At 38.8% G+C, this 25936-nt stretch overlaps 2 protein-coding genes across 2 annotated transcripts; one reads left to right on the forward strand and one right to left on the reverse strand.

Annotated features, from left to right (window-relative positions):
• Positions 1 to 205: 205 nt before the first annotated feature.
• On the forward strand, positions 206 to 9050 carry LOC148329052 (metalloreductase STEAP4-like). Its single transcript, XM_088306798.1, has 10 exons — positions 206 to 624; positions 1970 to 2077; positions 2881 to 2951; positions 3029 to 3116; positions 5172 to 5450; positions 5529 to 5623; positions 5720 to 5830; positions 6437 to 6479; positions 6572 to 6736; positions 8612 to 9050. Exons 1-10 carry the CDS (start codon positions 217 to 219, stop codon positions 8861 to 8863), a joined length of 1620 nt encoding a protein of 539 aa, XP_088162924.1. The 5' UTR covers positions 206 to 216; the 3' UTR covers positions 8864 to 9050.
• Positions 9051 to 14947: 5897 nt separating this feature from the next.
• LOC148329053 (metalloreductase STEAP4-like) lies at positions 14948 to 25154 on the reverse strand. Its single transcript, XM_088307303.1, has 9 exons — positions 24924 to 25154; positions 24729 to 24836; positions 24057 to 24127; positions 23146 to 23230; positions 19603 to 19881; positions 18259 to 18353; positions 18029 to 18182; positions 17762 to 17932; positions 14948 to 15278 (listed from the first exon to the last, which is right to left on the reverse strand). Exons 1-9 carry the CDS (start codon positions 25152 to 25154, stop codon positions 15018 to 15020), a joined length of 1455 nt encoding a protein of 484 aa, XP_088163429.1. The 3' UTR covers positions 14948 to 15017.
• Between the last annotated feature and the right edge of the window lie 782 nt (positions 25155 to 25936).

Consider the following 25936-nt stretch of genomic DNA (forward strand, 5'->3'; position numbering starts at 1 on the left):
AAAAACACCAGAATGTGGGGAACTCAGGATGTTTTTCAGATACGACCTCTTGGTTTCCCCGAAGAAATTTGAAACAGACGCACACTCACGCACACACACACACACAACGAGAATTTAGCAGGGGAGTTATTGTGGGTTCAGGACACACATGCACCTCCCACCTTTTGCCACTGAGTATCCCAGTTGGGAAAGACTTCACCCTAAGCCCATCCTGGAATGGGAGGGGGGAAATGCAAATACAAAAACTCCACTCATGTGGTAGAAGAAGACATACACAGCGATCGGATTTGTATTTTTCCAGCCCTGAAGCAAAGCAAATTTTTTGTAGGATTTTTGGGATATTTTTTATTTATTTTACTTCGAATCCGCGTTGAACCAGAGCAGATCACCTCAGAGTTTGTTCGCCACACTACGGCAATGTCAAAAGAGGCGACGCCAGAGAGCATGTCTCTGCATCCTCTGGGAGGAGGAGCAGAGGTCACCTCGGAGCAGGAGCCCTTGTGCGTTTTTGGGACGGGAGACTTGGGACGCTCCCTGGGCCAGCGTCTGCTGCAGACGGGTTACAAGGTCGTGTACGGCAGCCGCAGACCTCTCGGCGGCGGCCCGTTGCCTCAAGGAGCTCAGGTAACCCACATGGTCATGCTGCTGCACGCGCTGAGCTGCATGTTGGTTGTGGAGTTCAAAAAGCGGCTTGAAATGATGCACTGTCTTCCTGGATGAGAAAAACAAACAAAAACACAGTTTTTTAAAAAAAAAAGGAAAGCTTATCAAATGAATTGAAGGTCACTGATAAAATCAGTGTTTGTCTGCATGTCTGCTGCTTCAACAACGTTTTCTTTTCATCCCTTTTTTTATGTTGTTTTTGAACATAACTGGAATGACTTTTTCTGTGAAATGTACTCGTTCTTTGTGTTCAGTAAGGCTGCGTATGACAAAATAAAATGTTCACGATGCAAAGGTTGTGCGTCATCCCACCAAACCAGTTCCATTTGTTTGTTGTAATGCTCAAAACCAACTCTAATCTCTTGAGTTTTTTCAACTCAAAATCAGATAACGGACTACTCAAAATGTGCGTTGACATTTTTCACGTCATTGTTTGATCACACTGATCCACCTCGTTTGAGTATCCTAAAATTAGTACGGCTGAATTTTTACCGTAGATTTAGCAAATATATGAAAGACAGCCACATAGCATTTATGCTAATAGCATGTTGACGCAAAGCCTAAAACAGTGAATCAACAAAAAAAAGAAATGCATTTAAAAAATAACAAATAACAAAAAAATTAAGATGACAGGACCGTGAGATTTTAAATTTGATCTAATATCACCAAAAATACAGAAAATACACGAATAAACTTATTTTTGACCTAACCAACTTCCTGTGGCTCATGTGACTTGTGTCAGTTTCCAAGTTCGCCATTTTAATTATTAGGCTAACAAGACTGAGTTGGAAACACAGGGACATGACTAAATCACAAAATTAAACTTTTTTTTTTTTAATAAAAATAGTTGAGATGGGTGGTAACATAAGGATTCCAATTATATTAAGAGAGGAAAATTAAATTTTAGGCGGCAGAAACGGCAAGTGCTTTTTTTTTTTTTTTTTTTCGCTATCAAGATAGTTTAAATTAATCTTTCAAATTGTATTTATCAAATATGAAGTCAGATCAATGTCCCGTGCTTATGTTTTTTTTTTTTAGAAATGACCTTCACTTTTATCATACATACCGCATTTTATTGGGATCTCAAATGGCACAGCTTCAATAGAATCATCCTTATATAAATATTTACAGTTGCTTCCCATTTATTTATCTTGACTGTGTCATAATTATCCAAGTAAACATTTCATTAATTCTTCAGCTAACCCATGTAATTTTTTTTATGAAATATGAGGCCTCTTTGAAACGTGACTGAATGAATGTAACCACATCTCATACCATTGTGTCGTGTGTCGTGTTTGCATCGCAGGTGATGAGCTATGCAGACGCGGCCCTGTGGTCCAGCGTGGTCTTTGTGTGCATACACAGAGAACATTATGGCTTCTTGGAGAAACTCACCTCACAACTGAAGGGCAAGGTATGCAATATTCATCTTGACTCACTCTGCTTTGGAGAAAAAAGGAACGAAAAGAAGTGAAAAAATGTAAGTCAAAGAAAGACGTAGAGAATGAGAAATAAAGAGAGAAAGAAATAGACACAGAAAGCACCCATACTCTTTTTCTAAAAAGACTAAAACACTGCGTAGCGCAACTTAATCAAAGGGAAATAAGATTAATTAATTACAGTATTATTTTTTTCCATCATGATATTTTTTTTGTACTAAAGTTCCAAATTGCGAACATCCAAGTGATTTCATAGTCTTACCAACAGATTTTACAGGTGATCTGGCACAAAATTTGATTGCTGAGATCCTAGGTTTGCCAAGTAGTACTCAAAACAAGTGCGGATAAAAAGTAGAATAAGAAATATGATTACAAAAAAAGATTTAGACCTTGAGCTTGAATATTTACTGCAACTCTTGCTTCTCATTTCAGTTTTAGCTAGTTAAATAACTAAAATTATTTTTAGCAAGATGTGCTTTGTAAAAACATGCAAAACCCATATGAGTAGCAACATACACTCACACACACACACACACAAAAAAGAGTTTGGGCTTTGGATTTAAAAAGTTGATAAAAACAAACAAACAGAAAAACAGAAGCTATTTTCCTTCCTCACAAAATCTGCTCTAAAAATCATCACCAAATTTGGCGCTAATACTTCCAAACATCCTCTAAACATCCAACGCTATTCTCCTCAGCGGTGTTGCGTCATTTTCGTCTATCTTGAACTCCGTCTGGAATCCATTTGCTTATCTTGCACCCCACTTTTGGTCCGAAGGTGCTGGTGGATGTCAGCAACAACCCTGAGCAAAATCTCTACCCGGAGGCCAACGCTGCATATCTGCAGAGGTGAGCGCCGCTCAAGCGTGCATCTTTAATGTGCCCCCCCCCCTGTTTTGGAATCGCCAACAATGCGTGTTGCGCAGACTACTTCCCGGATCTCATGTGGTGAAGGCGTTTAACACCTTGTCTGCCTGGGCTCTTCAGAATGGGCCCTCCGACGCTTGCCGACAGGTAAAAACGTCATAAAAACTACTTTGCTGCAAGTTTTGAAAGTCGTTTTTTTTTTTTTTTGTCAAGATGACCACAAATTTTCTTCCATGTCTTTAAGATGTACCGTTTTTAAAATATGAACCGTATGGATTTATTCAGTCATTCCACCGGCGTTGCAGTGCTCCAAGCCTTTGGCAAGTGTCTGATGTGTTCCCATAGTGGGGTGCTGACCAACAAGTTAAAAATAATGGAAAGAGTCTCCGTCCAAATTATATTATTAACTCATTTTGAAGTTCGGATCAAAGCAATTCCGAGCGACAGCAGCCAAATTTGACGACGTCGGCCTTGTGTCTTTTCTGCGAGTGCCACGTCTGATGTATCCTTGAATCAATTAACTCAAAGTCACTCTTGGATCTGAGCGTCCCATCGCACGTTTCGCTTTATCGCTCTGTACTGCAAAACTGCGGCATCTGTGGGTATTTTTTTTTTTGTTTCATTCTGAGCCGTTTGAACACTCCCAGAGGACTGTTAAACACATATGTGTGTGTGTGTGTGTAGGGGAGTGCGTGTGCATGCGTGTGTTTGTTGGCGTATTTGGAGCATCGCTGACCGATTGTTGTTCATTTACAATTTTTTTTTCCAACAAAAAATATTCTTTTATCCTTTAAGATTTATCAATGAATTTATGTTACGTGTACAAAAAGGACAATGATTTATTATATTATTTATTTATTATACAACACCCATAATGTTAATTACACATTGTGGAGTACAACAGCTGTATCGAAGATAATCATAATTAAGTTTTGATTGACGCTGTCAGAGAAGAATTAATTTGACAATAATTGATTTTATGGTTCTAATTTACAATGCTGCACTCAGTCATAAAAGCTTTTTCTAATATTTTGCAATTCTTAAACTTGTTTATTCACTTAATATTACAAACAGCATCTGCGCCTCACTGCAAACTATACGTAAAGTAAAACATACTGTTGATTGTCAATTTAAAACTTCGCCAAGAGTGTCGGTTGAAATTTAATTTTATCATTATCTTGGTCAAGGGGGTATTATTGCGTGTGAATTGAATTTCATTAGATTTAATATGATTAAAGAATTGCATTGCTCATTGCTACTGTTGTGTTTTACTGTACACGTGACTATCTTCTTGAATATAAAGTTACTGCTCTGAAAAAAAAACAAAAAAAAACGTTCAATGCAGAGTATTAATTGAAAGCGGTTCAAAAATGGCGTCAATGCTGGTGGCAAATTTAATGAAATAAAATGCAATTTGCTTTTATTTTTTACTATTGTTATCTTGATGTACATATTGTTATGTCCCTTAAAATGTTCCTCCTTTCCCTGCAGTTATGGTTCTATTACCACGTAAGATATTTTGATTGCTCTAATTCTGATTTTAAACTCCAGCTGTGTGTGTGTGTGTTATGTGCAAAAAGACTACTGCTTTACATCTTCTCTAATTGTTAAGTTGCGTGATTTGCATATGACATTATAAAGCAGGAGAGCCACACTGACAAAAAAAAGACGACATGGAAATGATATGAGAATAAAACTGGACTAAAAAAAATGTAATCTATTGTAAGAAATTAAATTCATTTTATTTTATAATAGGACTTTACATTACAGGCACTTCAAAATAAGCACGTTTCTCTTTTGCTCACTAACGACGATCGACAGTCACTAAACAATCCATATGTGATACGTGTTTTGATTTTAATGTGTTTATACTGACGATATTACATCAACCTGTCATGGGACGACTGATGTAAATTAGCCTATGGCTACAATTTGGCAAATTGACATTTAAGTGTTCATTAATAAAAAATAAAAACATGTCAAACTAAGTCAGATATTGAATTAATAATTGTATAATATCATGAAAATAAGGACAGAATTTTACGGGACGAATAGTTTGTTGTCTGCAAAAAGATTGCATTGTATCTCCAGTGTATTTATTATTACAATGTTATTATTATATGGTGCTGTAATTATCACTGTCAAACAATTTTGATTCCTACCCTATTAAAACGTATATGACCATCTTCCTGGATATTGCAGGTCTACGTGTGTGGCAACAGCGCCGAGGCCAAGCAGGCTGTAGCGGAGGTTGCCACAAAGATGGGCCTGACAGTTTTGGACAGGGGGTCTCTGTCAGCAGCCCAAGAGCTGGAGGACTTCCCCCTGCAGCTGTTCCCCGAGTGGAGGCTGCCTCTCCAAATCGCCGTCGGCCTTACCGCCTTCTTCTTCTTCTACCTGCTCATCAGAGATGTCATCTACGCTTATGTGGATCAGGGCAAAGACATCTCCTTCAGAATCATGGTGTCCCTAGCTAACAAGGTCCACCATTTTTTTTTTCCCCAAGTAGCGTTCAAGTGCAAAATAATGTCGCTAACACGTCCATTGCGTGTCTTTTAGGTGTTTCCGATTGTGTCGCTTATCATGTTATCCTTGTGTTACCTGCCTGGTGTTCTAGCTGCCTTTCTTCAGCTATACAGGGGCACCAAGTACAGGTAAGACGTAGGAATAGGATGCATATCCTGTTGATGTTTTAATATGTTGTTATTCAGAATTTGGATGATAAAGGTGCATGTATATGGCTGTTTCAGGCGCTTCCCTGATTGGCTGGACCGGTGGATGCTGTGCAGGAAGCAGCTGGGACTGCTGGCGCTCGCCTTTGCCTTTCTACACGTGCTCTATACACTCATCATTCCAATAAGGTGCTTTTTGATGAATCACATTTCTGTTATACATTTATGATGATTTTTTTAAATTTTTTTTTTTTTTTTTTACATTTAGGTTAGTTCCTAAATTAAAAAAAAAATCACTATTTAGAGGTGATGAATTGGGCTCATTGAGCTCTTGGCATAATGGCTTGCGTAAACAAGGTGTTATTAAATTGCGAAAATATAAATTACAACAAATGATTAAAAATAACATTTAATCAATGAAATATATCAATTATTATTAACAAGAATCACATTTACAAGCAGCCAAATTTGCTTTTCCTGTCAAATGATTTAAAATGTAAGTTTTGACAAACGTGCGATTATTTGGGACTTTTATTCATTTAATTAAATGTTGACTGTCAATTTCAAATGGAGTCACGCAGTGTTGTAAAACTGCACTTCTGACTACTACTACTAATATATTTTGTGTTTAATCTAAAGAAATTAGTCTGGTGTCTTACATTTATACAAAACGTATTTGAACTCAGTCCCCGACCTGCAGAGCAATTGGTGGTATAGAAAAACGCAACCACAAAATATTAATTCTTAGTGAGAATTCTATTCTAATAAACTGTTTATTTTCTTTCAAACTTGCAGATATTATGTGCGATTCAAGAGTTGGGACTATGTTATCACGCAGGTAAAATCTGTTTTTGAAGCCTGACTGTGTTTTTGGTCAGGGCTTTTTTTTTTTTTTTGTAAAAACCCTGCTTTGTATTTTGTCCTATTTAGATCAAAGAGAACCAAACAACAAAGTTTGACACAACCGTAGCCTGGCGAACGGACTCCTACTACTCTGTGGGCATTCTGGGATTTGGTCTGTATGTCCTGCTGGGAATAACATCGTTGCCTTCAGTTAGCAACGCTCTCAGCTGGAGAGAATTCAGCTATGTACAGGTAGTCACTTAGCGTGTGTGTACACTGCATTTGAATGTGTTGTTGACTCTGAATACAAAGGTCCATGTGTACTGGTGCTGCGCAATCGTTGGGCAAAATCCCTGCACTCTGTTTACCTTAAACATTGCCAGTCATAACTGGAGGAATATGTCTGTGGATTTTTCCCACCCCTGCTCAAGCTGTTACTTTGCTCAGCAGCCTCCCCAACAGACTTCTCATTATGCAACTGTCTGTGCCTGCATATGTTTGTGTGTGTGTGTGTGTGTGTGTGCGTGTATTTGTGCGCTACATCAGTTCAGTTGAAATCTTTCTCCATGAACTAAACTGCTCTCAAAGGTTAGCTTGACAAATGAACTACGGGAAATACATCTCAAATTAATGTTGGTGAAATTTGTTTTTTTGTTTTTTTTTAATTTAAATTTAAAAAACATTTCATTATTTATCCTCATTATATTTAATGATTTAATTGGCCTGGAAAAATCATACAGCCTTGTGTTCCTCAATATCATAAATTAGGGCCAGAGCAGCAACCGTTTATTATTATTATTATTATTACCATTATTATTATTATTATTATTATTATAAATAACAATAATTATAATTATATATATTATATACATATAATAATAATTCCAACTGGACTGTTGTTAATAATAATAATCTTAATTTTTCCTGATAGTCTTTTTAATCCATTTTGTTCACCTTTTCTGTATATTTCTAAACAATAACCATATTAAAACTAACACTGCTGATCTTGATCTCTTTTTATATTTTCTGATGCTTTCGATTAGTCATCACCTCTATGAATTTTGTGAATGTCATTTTCTTTTGGACGTGTGGGTGTTTGCCTGTTTGTCTGTTATTGTGCGAAGCTCTTGATGCCACAATTTTGGAATGAAAAACCTTTTAAACTGCGGAATTCTTGATTAATTGTCGGGCATTTCAGGCATCCACTTACCTTATGAAACGATAAAGTGCCACAGAGGCAGTGCTCCACTTAAATTTGCACTAACTTATTAAAAAAAGTGAACCAGACAAAATGCTTCACACCTTTCTGTAGCCAATAGATTTGGCAGTCACTGAGAATGAAATACGGGCTACTAGTACATTGTTGGATATTTCAGACAAATTAGTATGATGAGCCAACTTGGATTCCGACTTGTACCTTGAGTCACAACTAGTCTGATGATTCACCAAATGCAACCATGCTGAAAATAATTAAAAAGGCGCTGTTGGTATTCACTTTCAATTTGCCTGCTGGTGATACTTGACAGTGTGGTTAAAAAAAAAAAAAAAATACAAGTGACATCGGCCTGAGGTTCACATACTGTGGAAAATTAGAGAAACTATTGGAGTTGAAAGAAATGTGGTTACTTGTAAGACATATTATAACTGACAGTTTTCATTTCATGTCAGTAAATTAATAAATTAGAATAAAAAATTCAAGATACAAAGTCGGTTTTAATAATTCGATTTGCATTCTAAAACAAGACATTTAAGCATTTTTTTCCCTTTACCCTGAGCTGCTTGGCCTTTTCCTACTTTGATCAATGTAAAATATAATCCGCCTCACTAACTAAGTCATTCATAAATGTAACTGGGTCATGTGAAGCTCAGCTTCACATTCCACACCCCTTCTCTTAACTCCAGCACAAATTAGAGCCGTGGTTTAAATGTTAATGTTATTCATCAAATGTAATTCAGAGGCAACACCTCATCCTCGGTCACTCGACAAGCATCGTGTGTGCGCATGTGTGTGAGCAGTTATGTACCTCCCCCAAATCAAAGGTTAAGAGTCTGATGCTTGACACTGTCGCCCACTGAGCCCATGAATCTGATGCCGTGTGTGTGATGACTCTCGTTCTTGTTTTCCAGTCAAAGCTGGGACACGTGACGTTGTTCCTCTGTACGCTTCATACGTACCTGTACGGCTGGGACAGGTTTCTTTGGCCCTCCACGTACAAGTGGTACACACCTCCCGGCTACATGCTCTGTCTGGTGGTGCCCTCCGTCGTGCTGGGCCTAAAGCTGCTGCTCCTCCTGCCTTGCGTGGACCAGACCGTCACTCGAATTCGACGAGGCTGGGAGAGGACTGCGCCGGATGAGGAGAAAACACTTCTATCATAGGGACGGTGGAATTAACGGGCATAACATTGAAAACAGATTGAGACCTTGGCAACTTTGTTTTAGGGGCAAGTGGGGCCGTGCCCCACGGGGTCGCACAGTTAACACTTGGGTGTCTTGTTGCTTTTTCTTATGGAGTAGTGATTCAGTTGTGAAATTAGTGCGTATAAATAAAATGTATTTGAAGCTACTTTTTTGTGCAGTCCAACTTTGTACGACAATGATTTTGCTGACCCTCCATGTCCTTTCTTTGCTTTGTGTGGCAGTTGACCCCTCTGCCAGTGACTATTGTAGTGAGCGTAAAAAGTATATATATATATATATATATATATATATATATATATATATATATATATTTGTATATATTTTTCATTTATTTATTTATTTATTTATTTTCCTATTGAGCTTGCCCCATGATTTCTGTCTTGCGACAAATGGCAGCGAAAAGCAAGACATGGATTGCTTTGATCTACAGTACATTGCCTTCTGGCATGTACAAATTGTGCAGCCGCACAGGAGAACGTGACTTAAAAAAAAAAAAAAACGCGAGAGATGTGCAATGCTTTTTTTTTTCATTGTGTACAAACATAAAATTTTCAAACTCTTGATCAGTTATCAGAGTGATGCAGTACATCCACTGCCCAATTCTCAAAAGTGTCACAATCATTTGCAGTTTCTGATTATCTGCTTGTGGAGCTGAATTCCAATGAGAGCGGCAGCGGATGGGTGAGTGGGTCGAACCTTTGTCAATTAGGTGCGTTCTGCCTCCTCTCCAAACATTTGTCATGAACGCACAGAGAAGCAAAAGGTTAATGTGGAGAATCTTTGCGGATGCTAAAACGGAAGAAAAAGGGGAAGAATAGATTGGGACATAAACAAGCTATAATGGAGACATAAAAAGTTCATTATCGATAGTTGATGAGCTTCTGTTATCTTTGTCCTTTTTATCTTCTGGTGTTCTCATATGAACTGAACCAGCAACCAGTCAAATGTACTTCCAATTAAACTACACTGTAGTGACAGAATTGCATAGAAACGTCTTTCTTCTTACCGTGACTCCACGGTATCCTGACCGTGAACTCACAAAACCTCCCTGAAGAGTTTCGCGTGCGTCTGATCCGTCTCCAGAGTTCATCTAAAGTCTTTCTGTGGGAAACATTTGCTCAGAGTTGCCAAATTCTTCCCCGCACTCATTTTTAGACTCTTACAACATCTCATCCTATCACGGCGAGAGGAGCGTGTCAAGTGCTCCATCAGAGGAGTACCCAAGGATATTTTATATGACTTGCGAGGATAGACAATAGATGAAGTAGGTTCTTGGGAAGCAAAGGAGTGGTAGGGACGTTCGTGGTGGAGTTACAAATCAAACTTCAATATATATGCACAGCGGGCGTGTGCATTTAGCTCTTACATGCATGAATGCATTAATAGCATAAGTTAGACACACACATAGAGAACACCTGGGGAAAAGGAAACTGAATTGCAGAAAATATCAACCAGCCATCAAACTAGAGCAAAGTATTGAAATATTGATGAAACATGAAATATTTAAATTTAATGTTGGGCATTGTTCTGTTGGAAGGAAATTGAGATTGTATCTATTAGTTTGGTTATGTAGAAGAGCAGTGAATGTTTTTTGTTTGTTCCTTTGTTTTAGCTTATTACCATTTACATGTTTTGTTAATTAGTAATTAATTACTAGTAGAAAATGTTGAAAAGTTTTCCCACACTGACATTTTTCTGCATCAGTGCTATTTGGCACCCTGAACAGGTCTTGCAGTTCCACATGCAATATACTATTATGTATAGTTTCACTGAACCATAAACACTGGGTGTGATTATCAATGAAGACACAGAGCTCGACAAAGAGAGGAAATGGTTGAGAATAAAGGCGGGAGGGGGTGCAGGTATTTTGAAGCCATTCTCTGCTTTGCTGTCGAATCTTTGGGAAAGACAAAATTCTAAATATAGCGGATGATGATTGTAAAATAATACAATGTATCTAAATATATATTTATTGATAAATCCTGGTGGCACTGCAGCGGTCATTGAAACCTTTTTTAAGTTTTTTTTTCAGGGAATACTCATTGCATTTTGGTTGGCTGTTACATCTGTTTTACACTGCCTAATGAAAACTACCATATTTTTCAGAGCGCACCTGTATATAAGCCACAGCAACTCTAAAAAAACAAAACAAAAGAAAAAAAACACAATATACAAGTCGCACCGGGCTATAAACCGCAGTTTTCTATGTTGAAAAAAATTTGTTGTTGCCTGCATGTACAGAATGATTAAATAAACAGATTGTTAAAACAGTGCCTTTTAATACGGCAAATACTTTGCTAATTAAAACAGAACAGACCCAATAAAAAAAAAAAAAGATTTATTTAGCGTATTTTCCGAACTATAGAGCGCCCCTACTGGTGAAAGAAAAATCCACAGAAAAGCCGCACCTTTTTATGTTAGCCGCATGGTTCAAAATCTAGGAAAAAAATATCGGCTTCTACGGTAGTTGCCATACTGCAAACACCGCGTGAAAATTTTGTTGGGTTTGACTTAGAGATTCTTGCTAACTCTTTGTCTTTATACATTTTCATTAGCTTCCATTTGCTTTTAGTCGTCTCCAGATATTCTTTTAGTTGACTTGCATGAGAGTTTTTTAGCGGGTTCAATTCCTGCTTCGTGGCCCAATACCAATCCATTGTCAATTTCAAGTGTGAATAAAAAGTGGGTGGGTTGTGTCCGCAAGGGTATTCGGCGTACAAACTGTAAAACAAATCATGCGGGTGACTTACTGTGGTGGCCCCTGGCAGAACAAGCCAAAAGTCATAACAACAACAATAACATAGGACTAAATGTTGATTCTTGCAGCTGCCTTGAGGCGCAACATGCTGTCAGCAGCAGCTTTCTCCTTTTATGTATTCCAATAAATACACTTCAGGCCTCTTGTGATTCGAAAAGTAGATTTTAGTAAATTGTAAAGGATGAGACAGACGGTGTAAAAAAAAAAAAAACAACTCAAGGTTGTTGTAGATTCTTTCTTTTATTATACTATTTTCCATTTCACAGATGAGTCCAAGGTGAGTTCTTCATTACAGTACAAGATGGGTATCTGTACCCACAATGCAGCAGTTTATTTACTTTTCCTAGCAGGCCATAGATAATCGTGTTATGCGTATGAGAGTTGTCTAGGTGTGTGAAATTCCAACACGAGTGGAAATTACAATATGTAAGCCAGCTTGTTTCACACTTTCTCTGTGCATTATTAGATTCGTCGCTTCCCAGGGCAATATTTGAATCTCGTTTAAATCTCTGCACACACGCGTGCACACACAAACATGGAATCGGAAATGCCTAAAAATCAACATCAGTTCTTTGGTAAAGTGAGGATAATATAAGATTGGGGGCGGGCGTATGAGAGATTACAGATTGTGCGAGCAGATAATGTTATTAGATGTCGGATAACAAAGTTTTTTTGCATAAATGTTCTGCTCGGGGGCGAACGGCAATCTGATAATGACAGCTGCTCTGTTCTCCTCACAAGCAACCTCTGCGTCTGTTATCTGATTATCTTCTCTTTCCTGTCACTCCTCACCTGCCCGCCAGCTGTCACTGCTGAGTACACAACACTCACTAACGCTTGATCAAATCGCCGACTGATCCGACTCATCTGCTCTTATCGGCCCTTTTCATTACTCCGGAGACTGACATAATAGTTCCTTGGCAGTAGATTCACGTTATCAGTCAGTTTGGGATGACGCCTGTGTTAGTTCTAGGAATGCTGAATGTTATCCAAGTTGAAATTTCACTCTTTACATATTTATGTTATGTCATGGATTGGAGAGTCCAGATCGAGGATTTTTAGACCACGAAAGGACCATGTCAAACGATGAGAAAGTAAGCCTTTATGGTAGGCGTGAGCAAACTACGGCCCGGGGGCCATTTGCGGCCCGTTAAACGTTTTAATCTGGCCTGCCAAACTTGAAAAAAATTAAATGAATAAACCTTGTAAATGTTTTATTTTCTCAATACTGTTGTTTTTCAAAGACATATATTTCGTTGGAATGCTTTTGTTCACTTTCATTTAAAATTAAATGCATTTGTTTTATTCTCCGATGAGGTGAGGTTACCAAAACACTCCATCCATCTGCTCCTGGTCCGGCTTCTCTGTCAAATTTTAGAACCCATTGTGGCCCGCCAATCAAAAAATCTGCCCACCCCTGCTTTATGTAAATTAAGCAATCATATTGAGATGTGAAACAGAAGAATAAAGCAAGGGTGGGCAAGGTGCAATATGTCCCTCCTCCATTTATTGGTGTTTGTTTTTTTTTTTTTATACAGGTTAAAGTTGTTTAATTAAAGGATATTTATTCAATTTCTCAATAAATAATTCATTGAATTGGTATGGCATTTATTCAGAAAAATGAAATTCAAATATCCAAATGAAATATATATTTTATTATAAATAATTATTTGATGCAAAAAGTTAACATATGAGTGATTAAAAATGTAAATGAATCAGCATTTAAATAACCTGTCATTTGTCATCATCATTAAAAAAAAAATTAAATTCCACGTGGCCCATGAGTACAGAAGGTGAAACATCACAAAGTGCATTTGTATCGGGAAATACGCAGGCATTCAACAATGATCAGAAGTCTGGACATTTTGGAATTTTAAAAGCGACACATGACTGAAAATTGAATTTTTAATTGCTTGTATAGAATTAGTTGGGGCTCTCGAGTGTCTAGCCACCTATCAAGTGTGAAATTATATGTGTAAGTAAATCTTTTAACTGCTTGTTTCTAAAAATGTGTCTGTGAGCAAAGCGTTGCCAAGCCTTGATGAGACTGCAATGTGTGAACAGAATGAGTTGTGAAGAGAACAGAAATATAAAAATGTACACACACAATTAATCCAGCGCAATCATGTCAGGGTAAACTGTGAATCGGCAGGGGTGGCCTGTAGTTTTATGTTGTAATATCACCCATCACCACCAGATGGCAGTCATGTTTTAGGACAACATGAATATACCTCATATTTTTTTGAGGATTTGGAATGATATGCAGGACAAACATAGGACCTCAATAATATAAAAAATAGATTGAGTAAGTTGATTTTGTGAAAAAAAAAATACAAAATACATTCTTGCACTGAATGTTAGTTTCTTGTTCAGCAGTTTTTAGCCATCCATGAAAGGATTTTTTTATACAAGAGAAAAGTGTATATTGGACCCAATAAATAATTCCAATTTAGTGTTTCTCTATTTTTATTTTTTTTTTAAAGTAATTCAACAGAAAAAAAAGTATTTTACTGTAGCAGTGTTCTTGTTTCTAATATTGCCTCCAACAGGATATTAGTGCACCGGTGTCACCATCCCTTCGGTCTGTACAAATATTTGGACATTGTGACTATTGTGCTGTATTCAACGAGCTACTTAGTTTGGAGGAAGGTTCAACATGATATTGGGGAGAGATCTTTTTTTTTTTGGGGGGGGGGTGCATAACACATGGATTATTTGTGTTCAATCACACTGAACAATGATGTGTTGCACAGACAGATTTATGATGTCTCGGCGAGAAAATGACAGGAATATCTCTTCTACAACAATTAACTACAACTGCGCTGATTCTTACAACCACAACACAGCGTAATGTTTTTACGCTCTGTTTGCTAAACCTGTCTCTCTTTGTAGCACCAATTTAGACTGGCTGAAGTGTGTTTAATCAAACCAGCTGAGGGAGAGCGTTACACCGCGGCGACCACTTTATTCTAAATTTGTGTGTGCAGTGCCCTTGAGGGGGGAGGAAGATTTGGGCAATGAGAACGCTGCGGCTTCGGGGATGCTCCATTTTGGAAAGGGAGAGGAATGGAAATGATTGTCTCTGTTTATCCAAACAATGTGTGTCGTCGAGGGATATAAGTCTATTTTTTGACATATTTGGTGAAAGAGGAACAACAAGCACATCAAATCTCTCAAAGCTCAGAAAAAAACGATTCATATCCTCGACGCCCGGTCCATTCGGCTGAACTTAGCATGTTGAAAGGCCACAGTTGTCGTCCAAATGGCCCAAATGATCGGATAATGTAGACACGGAGAATGCATGAGCAAAACTAATCAAAAGTTGTTCTCAGGTGAACCCCAGAGGTCAGATGGTCACAGATTTGTAGCCTTGTTGTCGCCCGTCTCCACGCTCGCGGCCCTCTCCCAGCCCTGTCGAATGCGGGTGAGAGTTCGATCCACGCATGGCAGCAAGATCAGCATTTTGAGCACCAGCACCACCGAGGGCACAATCAGACACAGCATGTAGCCTGGAGGGGTGTACCACTTGTATGTCGAAGGGCGGAGGAATTTATTCCAGCCGTAAATATAACCGTGTGCCGTGCAAATGAACAGGGTCAGGTGGCCGAGTTTGGACTGCAAAAACAAACAAAAAACAAAAAAAACAGAGGCATTTAATTAGATAAAGAAAAACTTAACAATATATGAAATTAATTATCAAGATATGCAGACTCATTTTTTCAAACAAAAACAAAACAAAAATGTATTGTAAGGACACTTACAATTTTACAATTCTCTAAATATCTCATGAAAGGGTCGTTAAATAATTTTATCATTAGTAAGTCAATAAGAAAACATTCTATACAGTTCTCAGGGCTTTTTCTGATGCTGCCATGCTAATTTTTTCCGTGACAGTAATCCCTCATTTATCGCGGGGGATACGCTCCAAAAATAACCCACAATTGGTGAAATCCGCGAAGTAGTCAGCTTTATTTTTTTTTTTACTGTTATTTTACAATGCAAAACTGTACTGCTGAATGAAACAAAAAATAAAACCTCTTTTGAGGCCCAATATGTGTTTAAGAAATAGAAATATTAACATTTTATTAATATAAAAATATATATTATTAATATAAAATTAATATTTTTACAAATAACTAACTTTTTTCACTTCTAGACAACAGTAACGCCCCTGAGCCAATCAGGATTTACTAAAAAAAAAAAAAAAAAGCACTGTAAAAAAATCCATGAAGGCGCGATAGGTGAATAGCGATATAGCGAGGGATTACTGTATTTCCTCGATGGAAAATCGTTATGAGCCTTCAACAAATTGGATGTGAACATTTAAGACCCCACCGACTAATTGGAGTTTGGCCTAAAAGTTCCAAAATGAACCATTCTTCCTCAACGGAGCAAAAGCACAGGCAAACAATTGTACAAATACGATACTGTATTACACGGCGCAAATGTGGCTCATCAGATTGTTTTTTTTTATTTTTTTTTTTGTCGTTGGATAAAACTACTCCCCTGCTGACTTCATGAATAGAAATTGTCGGATTAAGTTTTATAGTGAAAACATTCTCTTAAGGCTTCTTTTTTTTCCACAGATGTTACAGAATAATTGTTTTGGGGGCCCTCGTGTCCTCCTGTTGTTTGGTAATCGTTAATCGCTACTCTTGAACACGATGCTCCCGCATAGCTTGTCGTACAGTTGCATCCTCCTATTCGAATACTAAATGATTGTATTTTTAATCACAACTGAGAGCTGCGAAGCCATTTGCGTCTTGAATATGAAAATGTGATACGCTCCCTTGTTGACAACCATGCTCACAAAGATAATCTATGCAAATCGATCTCAGTTATGTCGTCTTTCTCCCCCCCCTACTCAAAGGATCAATTATCTTGACCTCCATCGCCGAATATCTTTTCCCATCAGTCCATCTGTGCGCACAACCTTTTCACACGCGCGCCCGTGACCTGTATCAGCAAATCGGCTCACGTGGGATCATACCTGCTATCATAATTCAGTTTAATGAATAACTTAACATTTAAAATGCTGAGCTAAAAGCAACTGGTCATCCATTGTGCGTGCCTGTGTGAGGGAGTTACTTAACTAGTCACTTGGGGAAGAAAGTGCCCATGACGCACTGCTTTTACAGCACTTTGATAACTCAGATAAAAACTTGGAAATAATTAGGCCTCATCAAAAAAGAAAAAGGCATAAAAAGAGATTTTACAGATAGGAATCGCAGGATGAGAACAATGGTACTGAGACGCTGTTAAAAAAAAAAAAACTTTATTTGCAGTAGACTGCATTGTCTTTTAGGCGGGGAAAAAAAATGATGGGACAATCTTTGCCATCTTTGTGTCTCTGTTTCTGTTCAAGGTTAATTCAGTAAATCTGACGATACTCTTAATATGATATGAACATATTTAACACCTCATTATCGGTGATATGTAAAAAAAAAAAACAACAACTTTTTCCTGAATATTTCAATGAGTTCCTAATAAAGTTGAATTGTTCCATTTGTATGACCCATACTCAGTTCTGCCGGCCCATTATGAACAACTTTAATAAAAATACAAAATTATAATCCAAGCAGAATGCTTAAGTGAATCATCATGCTGCCTATATGACATGTTAACAAATGAGTAATTCTAATTTGTCTTCAAAACAACTTCACCACAAATTGACCAAGCTAATGCGTCCCACTACTTCTGTTCTCATGAGTTATGTGTCTATTATTCACATCATAATACTTTTTATGATTCTTCCTTCAAGCTCATGCTGTATTTTTATATAATGTCTAGACAACCAATGAGTAAGTCTCGGATGTCTTCAAACGTGCTTCACCACACGTAAACCCAGCGAAGGGTACCCACTGTTTCTGTTATGAGTTGACTTTATTATGCACTTGATTATATTTTTATTACAAACAGACAGTGGCTGGTGCTATAAAAAGTTCCTATTGTCCACGTCAAATAAAAAAAAAAATTAAAAAAACTATGTACATTTTCAGGGTAAAAAAAAAACTGTGGTGCTACATTTCGGTTTTCCCGCCCCCAAAAAGGTCCCCCCCCCCTCTTTTTCCACAAAAGATGTACAAGTGTGCTCTGACCTGAATGAAGCTGAACTCCCTCCAGCTGAGCGAGCCTCCCACAGAGGGCAGCGACGTCAGTCCAAGTAGGACATAAAGGAAGAAGCCCAGGATGCCCAGAACGTAGAAGGAGTCCGTTCCCCATGCTTCTGTATAATTAAAATCAAAGGGGGTGGTTTTGTTGTTCTTCATCTAAAGGGAGCGATAAATGAAGAAGAAGAGCGTTGAGGGGCATATTTCTTGTTCCGTAAATGTACAGATGAGCTGCTAAAAACCACCGTGCTGTACCTCGTCCACCACGCGGGAGATGAGCTTATGTCTGACCGAGTAGCGAATGGGAATAATGAACGTATAGATGGCGTGGAGAAAAGCAAAGCCCAAAGCAACTAGTCCCATTTGTTTCCGACACAGCATCCAGCGGTCCAGCCAGTTAGGAAAACGCCTGCACAACAAGAGAGAGAAACGCACATTGGACATTGTGTGGCAAGTCGCTTCTTTCCACTGATTTGATAGCCTACTTGTACTTGGTTCCTCGATAGAGCTGAAAGAAGGCGGCTATAACGCCGGGCAGGTAACACAGCGACAACATGACGAGCGACACGATGGGAAACACCTGAAAGAGGGCAGCAAAGTTTTAGAATTAGAACGAGAGTTGAAAGAAAAACAACCACTTTTCTCATCAACATGCCCGAGCAAAAAACAGACTTTTCAAAATATTCCACTCTGGTGAAAGTGTTCCAAAATGTGAGTTTGCAGTGACCTTCCTGTGAATAAGTTATTGTTTTCTCAGGGCATTGAATCAATTACAACTGGACTGTTCGGGTTGCCTCCCCCCAGACAATGCTGTCCTTTCATCCATTCCAAAGAGATTGAATAATTTTGCCTGGAACAAATAAACCGCTACACGCACTTTTGACCTTCAGGTGCCTCCCTAACCATTGAATGAAATATTAAAGAGGGTGACTCTACCCAAACGACTGTCATTGGAATGAATGAATCTTTCAGAACCGTTATTTGGCATCCTAGAAGTTTTACTGAAGTCTCTTTTGCTTATTATACGGCTCCACTCAGCCGACATTAAGAAGAGTGGGAGGTCACATTCATGGACCCGATGTCATCCAATGTGTTTATCCTGCCGGCTGAGGAATGAACAAGATGCTGCGGTCATTAGGACACCGCCAATGCGGCCCAAACAGTCGATCATGTAGCTTTAAGGCTATACGAGGCTCATCTGAGTGGATTTTGTAAACAATTAGGGCGCTCATATCTCTGAGCGAATGCCAGATGGGCAAGCCAGCAGAGATGGAGGGCAGCGGCGTTGTGGGTGTGGTCGAGTGTTTAGCTTTCAGGCAATATGAGCCTCGCTCATATCTCTGTGCGAATGCCGGATGGGCAAACCAGCAGAGAGGGAAGGGAGCGCCGTTGTGGGTGTGGTCTCAACTGACTTCAATCATGGCTAATCATCGCGGTTTATTTCATGCAGCGCCCGAGTCGTTCTCTACAGTCTGTGAAGTTGACACTTGGACACACCAAAGTTGAGACCGACATTCTTCTATCATCAGGCGAGAAGCAAAAACACGAGTCAGACTGCTCAGCTTGGCGGAGACGATTCTGCCAAAATGGCAAATACAAGCAACGAAAGTACCGCTCATACGAAGGGAACGTCCAGTAAAGCGCTATCCTGTCTCCCACATGTGCATGAACTTATGAACCCTGCTCGTCTTCTAAAAAAACCTGAACAGGACAGTTCCAATCCACTCGATGGGCTGATATAGTGACTGGAACCCTCCCAGAAATGACCATACATGTTTTACAAGCTCCTATAGACATTTCTGAACTAAAAAGGGTCAGCCAGTCTTCACCTTGTTGGCCAGGGACACCATGATTCTGTAGGAGATGTCCTTCCCCTGCACTACATAAGCGTAGATGACGTCTCTGATGAGCAGGTAGAAATAGAAGAAGGCGGCGAGGCCGACGGCAATTTGGAGAGGCAGCCTCCACTCAGGGAACAGCCTCAGGGGGAAGTCCTCCAGCTCTTGGGCAGCTGACAGAGACCCCCTGTCCAAAACTGTTAAGCCCATCTTGGTGGCAACCTCCGCGACAGCCTGCTTGGCCTCGGCACTGTTGCCACATAGGTAGACCTGGATGGAAAGTTAATGTCATATTTTAAAATTTTGTTGCAATGAAAAGAAAATCCAGCTTTAAGAGTTGTTCAAATGAATGACGACTCGATTCTGCCTTTTTCAAAGCAAAATTGATTGATCACAATAACAGAATAATTATTTTAGCCAACACCGTGCATTTGTTTAGGATTAGTTAAGAGGGCTATGTTAGACGGACTTAAAGTCGTTTTGATGTTGGAAAGTAATTTCTATTTTTTTTTTTTGTTAACGACTAATTATAAAGCAATTACTTCAGTTTGACATACATTACACAATATATTTGTGTGTTTGTAATTTTAAAAGCTTGTAAAAGCTTTGTGTCTCCAGTCAATCATCTTCATTAGGATATATTGATTTATTATTTTTTTGTTTTGTTTTAGCTTGGCCAAAATTATCCATACATCAGTTAATTACAATAATCCAAAACATGTAAATTACGAGATTTTATTTGAAAGATATAGGATAGGGAATAATCATGATGGCGACTACTTTTTCAACCTAGCGTCTTGCAGTCTTGTATCCTGGCGGGATACAACGCTAGTTCATTCGGGCTAATAGATAAATAGATAAAAAATAAATAAATAAATAAAAAAAAGATGAAAATGTACCCTCTTAAAACAACCCCTGCAAAGTCAGTAGTAATAAATAGAATTGTTTTCATGTTGGTGTCGACCTGCCTGTTGTTCTGCGCTGTTGCTGATAATTAAAAGATTTCGCAGATGAGTCACAAGCTGCTGTCTGCACATGACACCCCGATGCACTCTGGCGTCAAGGCTTGTGAGCAAAAATATTGCTTTTTTTTTTGTATCCTAAAGAGGAAACACTTGCAGGTGTAAAACACGTGATGCATAAATACACAACATATACGTACCACTCATTCTCAGAACCTATTTCTACATCAAGCCAGGCTAGAGTACATGATCAAACTTACTGCTCGAAGATAAGACGGTTAAATGTGTTTGTTTGGCGATTGTGAATGTGGAGGAGACGGAGAGGAAAGTTTGACAGGCAAGTCAACTGAGCAGTTTTCCCCCAGGTGTGTGTAAGTGGACCGGGCAGCCAGCCATGTCTCCTTACATTACTGCACCATAACAGCGGGGGACAGCCGACAGACTAAATCTCCATCGGAATGTAAATGTGACACAACCACACACACGCGCATAAAAAAGAAGCATTTGAATCGTAAAGCTATTACTTACGCTTAACACATGCACTGAATTGTTATTTAGATGATTTATAATTTTCTGTTGTGGGATTAACTATTGCTCAAAATAATAATAAGAAAAAAAGGGTGCATGACTTGGTTCTCACCAGCAGAGGCGCTGTTGAGTCATCTTTTCCCCACTAGTGATGGATGATAACGCACTTGTTCTTACTGGGATGATATTATGTCAAATAAAAAGTGGTATTATCGGCCGATACAGATCACAACATACAACTCCAACACAGGTTTATTGTGTCCTTAAGCAAGACATCGAAACTGTGAGCTGGCTGCCACATAAGCTGTCCCCTTGCTCCAGTGTGAGTCACAACAGTGTGTGTGATGGGATAAATGCAGAGGAAGAAATGGATGAGTGAAAATATCTGTTCATCGCAATATTCTTTTCCAATATTTCCATTTTGAATATATGAGCAGAGCTACAGTTTATTTTTCATACATTCATAATGTCTGGTACATTGAAATCATCTAAGTGGCACCCTGCGGATTCTGATAAAAACTCCTGCTTCTAAAATCCAACCTGATGTGACACAAGTGACACATCCTATATCCCATGAGACTTCAGCATATCTCCATCCTTGAGCATAGAGTGTGTTTGTCTGTTTCTTTATTGATTTGTGCTTTCTTGTGATGGAAAAGTGTGATTTCAGTGATAGAACCGGAAATTGAATTTACTGTGACTCTCACACGTCGACCGTCGCTTCTTGGTACAATATGGCTCAAGACACAATGGGCTTTATTTTTGTAGACAACTCTGGTGTGCTTGGCATAAAAACTGATGCATCTTGATTTTGGTGCCGGCGGGGCAAGTTGACTTTAGTTTGTTCGGGAATATGGTGGACTGTGCTGCGCCTCGCTGGGCATTACAGTTAAAGCGTTTTGGTTTTCACGACCTGAACGCATCTGACAATTTGGTGAGTGTAAGTAGATCTTAAACTAGCTCACAACAGGTCTACGTATATTGTTATGACAATTTGGACTTGATCAAGGTACAGGGAGACAGATTCTGAGCTCTGCTGACATGTGTGGTGGATGTTATTGGACTTCATTCATAAATATGACGACGGTTGTTAAACATGCTTTACACATTTTGATCTTCTCTTTGGACTCCAGGGAGTCTAGTTCCGCTTCCTCAATGTCAAAGACTGCGTGCGCACCTCTCCTGGACTTACTTTAAAGATAATGAGGGGGGGGGGCTGCTGTGTTCACTCCCACAATGGCGCAAACGTTCCTTTGTACCTATACATTCTTTAAAACAGTCACTATCAGTTTTATGATGGCGATGCTGGAAGAGATTATTTTTTTATTAAAATATTAAATTGTAAATTAGATTACGCATAATCCAGGATTGACTCATCCACCATGAACTATAGTTATTACACATTTACTAATAGAGGGTTACCACGCTTTACCTTTTTTAAAAGAAAATAGAGCACTGTGAGCATGTGAAAGGATATTTGTGGATGTGTGTAGGTGTGTGTGTGTGTGTGTGTGTGTGAATGCACGCATTGTTTGTGTTGCAGAGGATTTGAGGCAGATTCAGGTTTGGTCTCCAGAGGTTCCCACATGTTTGTGTTTCCCTTTGTAGCTGCGAAGCGGAAGCTGCAATAAACACTGGTCTTTCAACTTTGTAACATCATAAAGTGTGTTAGCTTGTGTGTTTTTACAAATACTGCCCTCATTTTCGCTAACATTGATACGGAAACATGGAAAAATCAATAACGTGCACCAGCATAGACGGAATCAATAAGGCACTGCACCCATCCGGCTTTTTCTTCCTATTGGCAAGTCATATATAAGACTTTTGGACTTCATGAAAACAGATTGTACTGGAACACGCCAGCCATTTATGATTATGTTCTAATTTGTTTCAAGGACTTGTTGCTAATGAATTGAATGAAATTGACCTTGCGCTCCCTCCCCTTTACAATACCGTCTGTGCCATTGTGTTCCAGAATGCTGCCTCTGTTTTTTCTCCATTCAGCTCACACCTTTAAAGTTTTTTTTTTCTTTTCCCAATTTACCTGTTTTCCTGTCAGAAGACCATTCTGCAGAGCCCAGGCAGACAGCGTGTTAAGACCTTTCACCACAGTTGCTCCAGGGACCAGTCTGGAGAACACACAGCAAAGACTACTTTAGCTGACATTTTTCAACACCCCTCTCAAAAAGAGAAAGGGGGGGTGAAGAAACAGAACTAGAGGGGTCTGAGTGTCACAAATCAATGTCTCCACTTCGACTAAATCGAAACTCAGCAGGCTTTCCTGGTGAAGGAGGTGGTTTCGTTTCTTCAGGATTCAGTGGGTGCCTTTAGATGTCTTACATTCTAAGTGGGATTTCAGGATATTTCCACCATGAGTACAATAAAGCACAACCACCACACCCAATTTGAGGAGATTTTTTTTGGTGATGCAATTAAATCCTTGTTGGTTTTGTTGCATCATCGACTGGAAGTATTTTTAACAAATAAAAAAAAATTGTCTTTCACTCATTAGAATTATATTAACTGTTTTGACAGAAGGCAAAAAATACATGTTTCTGTGTTAACCTTTCCCCGTCTTATTATAAACTGGATAAAAATCATGCATAAAAAAATAGAACATAAAAAAATTACTTGTAATATTGCATGTTTATTATCTAATTTTTTCCGTTAAATATCTTTACTTTTTTTACACAGTCCTAGAAAGATACTTTTTACTACTCCACAACTAATTAGAAAAAAATACTAAACTATTATCCTGATCTTCTTTTAAATAGCATAAAATTGGTATTACAATAACAACAATAATTTAAATGTGCATATTTTTTTTTCTTGGGAGAAATTTCCAACTACTGTATTTCATTCTGTACTTTCAATCATACAAAAGATAAACGGAAACAAAAATACTGGATATGTCTTTTCAAAATCTTCATTTGAAAGTCCATGTGAGTCTTTTACCTCTGCAAGTAGGCAGCGTTGGCTTCTGCATACATGTCTTTCTTCAAATTATTACTGAGATCCACCAACACCTGTGAAAGACATAATTTGCCTTACAGATAGACAGAGAAGTACATCATTTTTCCAAATGTTATGTTCACAGTACAACACATGGTGCTCTTATACAAAATGCACGTGATAATCCGGAATCATTTAAAAGCAGGACATTTTCACAGCAGCATTTTGAACAGGTGATTTTTGCATGTTTATTATTGGAAAAAAATTAAATTCTATACTCATAGCACATATTTGGGCGCACCATAAAGCACAATTTAAACGGCCAGCGGTGAATAAAAACATGTCACTAAATAATGTTACCATGATATTGCTAACGTGAATCAGTACCTTAATAACATATTAATAACAAATTAATACCTTTCGTACAGCTGCGAAGCATTGCCTTTGTGAGATGTTTTGATAAAGCATATTATAACTCGTTGGAACTGCATCTATTGTGGCTACTGGAGGTGCAGTATGTGGTACACAAAAGTCGGCAGAGCTTGAATTTCATTTTAAAGTGAATCTAAGGAGCTGGCAAATCATTCATGTTGTTTATGTAAAACAGCTGCTAAGTCAAGATTATCAATATTAAGTGCGTGACATCATTACATAACACATTGGCCATCAATTCACCTTTCCGTCCAAATAAGGTGCCAGCGTCTCCATGAATGTGTAATGTTCTCTGTGAACACAAATGAAGATGAGTCGAGCTGCCTTGGCTGCCGCCTCATGGCTCATCACCTGCGCGGCACAAACATTCACCATGGTAAATCATGATTTACTTGCGCAGTCATCCATTTTTTTTCCGATCGTAGAATCCGATTTCACCTGAGCTCCTTGAGGCAAGGGGCCGCAGCTGTGAGGTCTGCGGCTGCCGTACACCACCCTGCAGCCGGTCTGCAGCAGACGCAGGCCCAGGGAGCGTCCCAAATCTCCCGTCCCAAAGATGCACAGCGGCTCCTGGTCCTGAGGCGCTGACATTGCTGCTCCGCTTCCTCCAAGAGGCTGCAGGGATACGCGCTCGAGCTTGTCTTCTGTTACACCACTTGCCACGGTCATCTTGAAGAAATCTTTGGAAGTTCAGTGTACTCTTCTTCGTTGTTATATACTGCCGTTCTGCATTTGCCTCACCCTCTTTGTGTTGAAGTGCAGCAACATGTGACAAGCAAGTTGTGTGCTATGACTTGGTGGTAAAGGTTGAGCCAGATGAGGTTTTTTTATTACCCCGCTAATCAACACCATCCATCACGTGCGTTAGCGTGTGTGTAAAAGCGTGTATTATCTCATTTGGTGTGACTCACACGACACCCTAAACTCCATGTGTTTACGTTTGTTTTAATTGACACTTGGGCGACAAGACAACGATGGTTTTATTTGGCCAGACTTTGAACAGCAATCAGATGCAATGGTAAATGTCATCGACTTCAGATGCATCTTCGCTATCTAATGATTCAAAACAAGAGTTGTATCAACAATTCGGCCGTTGCAAAGATAAGAAGATCACTCCACACCTCTGCCAAAGTGTACACGCACTATTTGTCATCTGCAAAATAAAAGTGAATCACTCAACATACCTGAAAACATTGTGGAATAACATTAAGCATAGATAAAGATACATATTATATAAAATGAGAGTTCTTCAAACTTTAAGCCAAATTAGTTACTGAGAGCAAGAGTAGGCTCACATCATTTTTTTCATGATTAAGTTTGTTTAAGATTGATAGAATATTCAGAAAATAAATAATGTTGACAAATAGCATCTATGTGGCAGTGTTACAATGCTTTAAAGCAGGGGTGCGCACACTTTTTGATTGGCGGGCCACAATGGGTTCTATAATTTG

This window comes from Idiotropiscis lumnitzeri, chromosome 10 (assembly GCF_059441095.1).
Source record: "Idiotropiscis lumnitzeri isolate Australia: NSW breed Sydney's pygmy pipehorse chromosome 10, RoL_Ilum_1.0, whole genome shotgun sequence".
Lineage (NCBI taxonomy): Eukaryota > Metazoa > Chordata > Actinopteri > Syngnathiformes > Syngnathidae > Idiotropiscis > Idiotropiscis lumnitzeri.

Excerpts from the sequence above, each read along its gene's own strand:
- LOC148329052 (XM_088306798.1), top strand. The coding sequence starts at position 217 with ATGGGAGGGGGGAAATGCAAATACAAAAACTCCACTCATGTGGTAGAA. Across the intron at positions 5,831-6,436 it reads ACACTCATCATTCCAATAAG|ATATTATGTGCGATTCAAGA; the intron begins GTGCTTTTTGAT and ends TCAAACTTGCAG. Across the intron at positions 6,480-6,571 it reads GGGACTATGTTATCACGCAG|ATCAAAGAGAACCAAACAAC; the intron begins GTAAAATCTGTT and ends TGTCCTATTTAG.
- LOC148329053 (XM_088307303.1), bottom strand. The coding sequence starts at position 25,154 with ATGACCGTGGCAAGTGGTGTAACAGAAGACAAGCTCGAGCGCGTATCC. Across the intron at positions 23,231-24,056 it reads AACGCTGCCTACTTGCAGAG|ACTGGTCCCTGGAGCAACTG; the intron begins GTAAAAGACTCA and ends TGTGTTCTCCAG. Across the intron at positions 18,354-19,602 it reads TGGTGTCCCTGGCCAACAAG|GTGTTTCCCATCGTGTCGCT; the intron begins GTGAAGACTGGC and ends GCCCTCTTTCAG.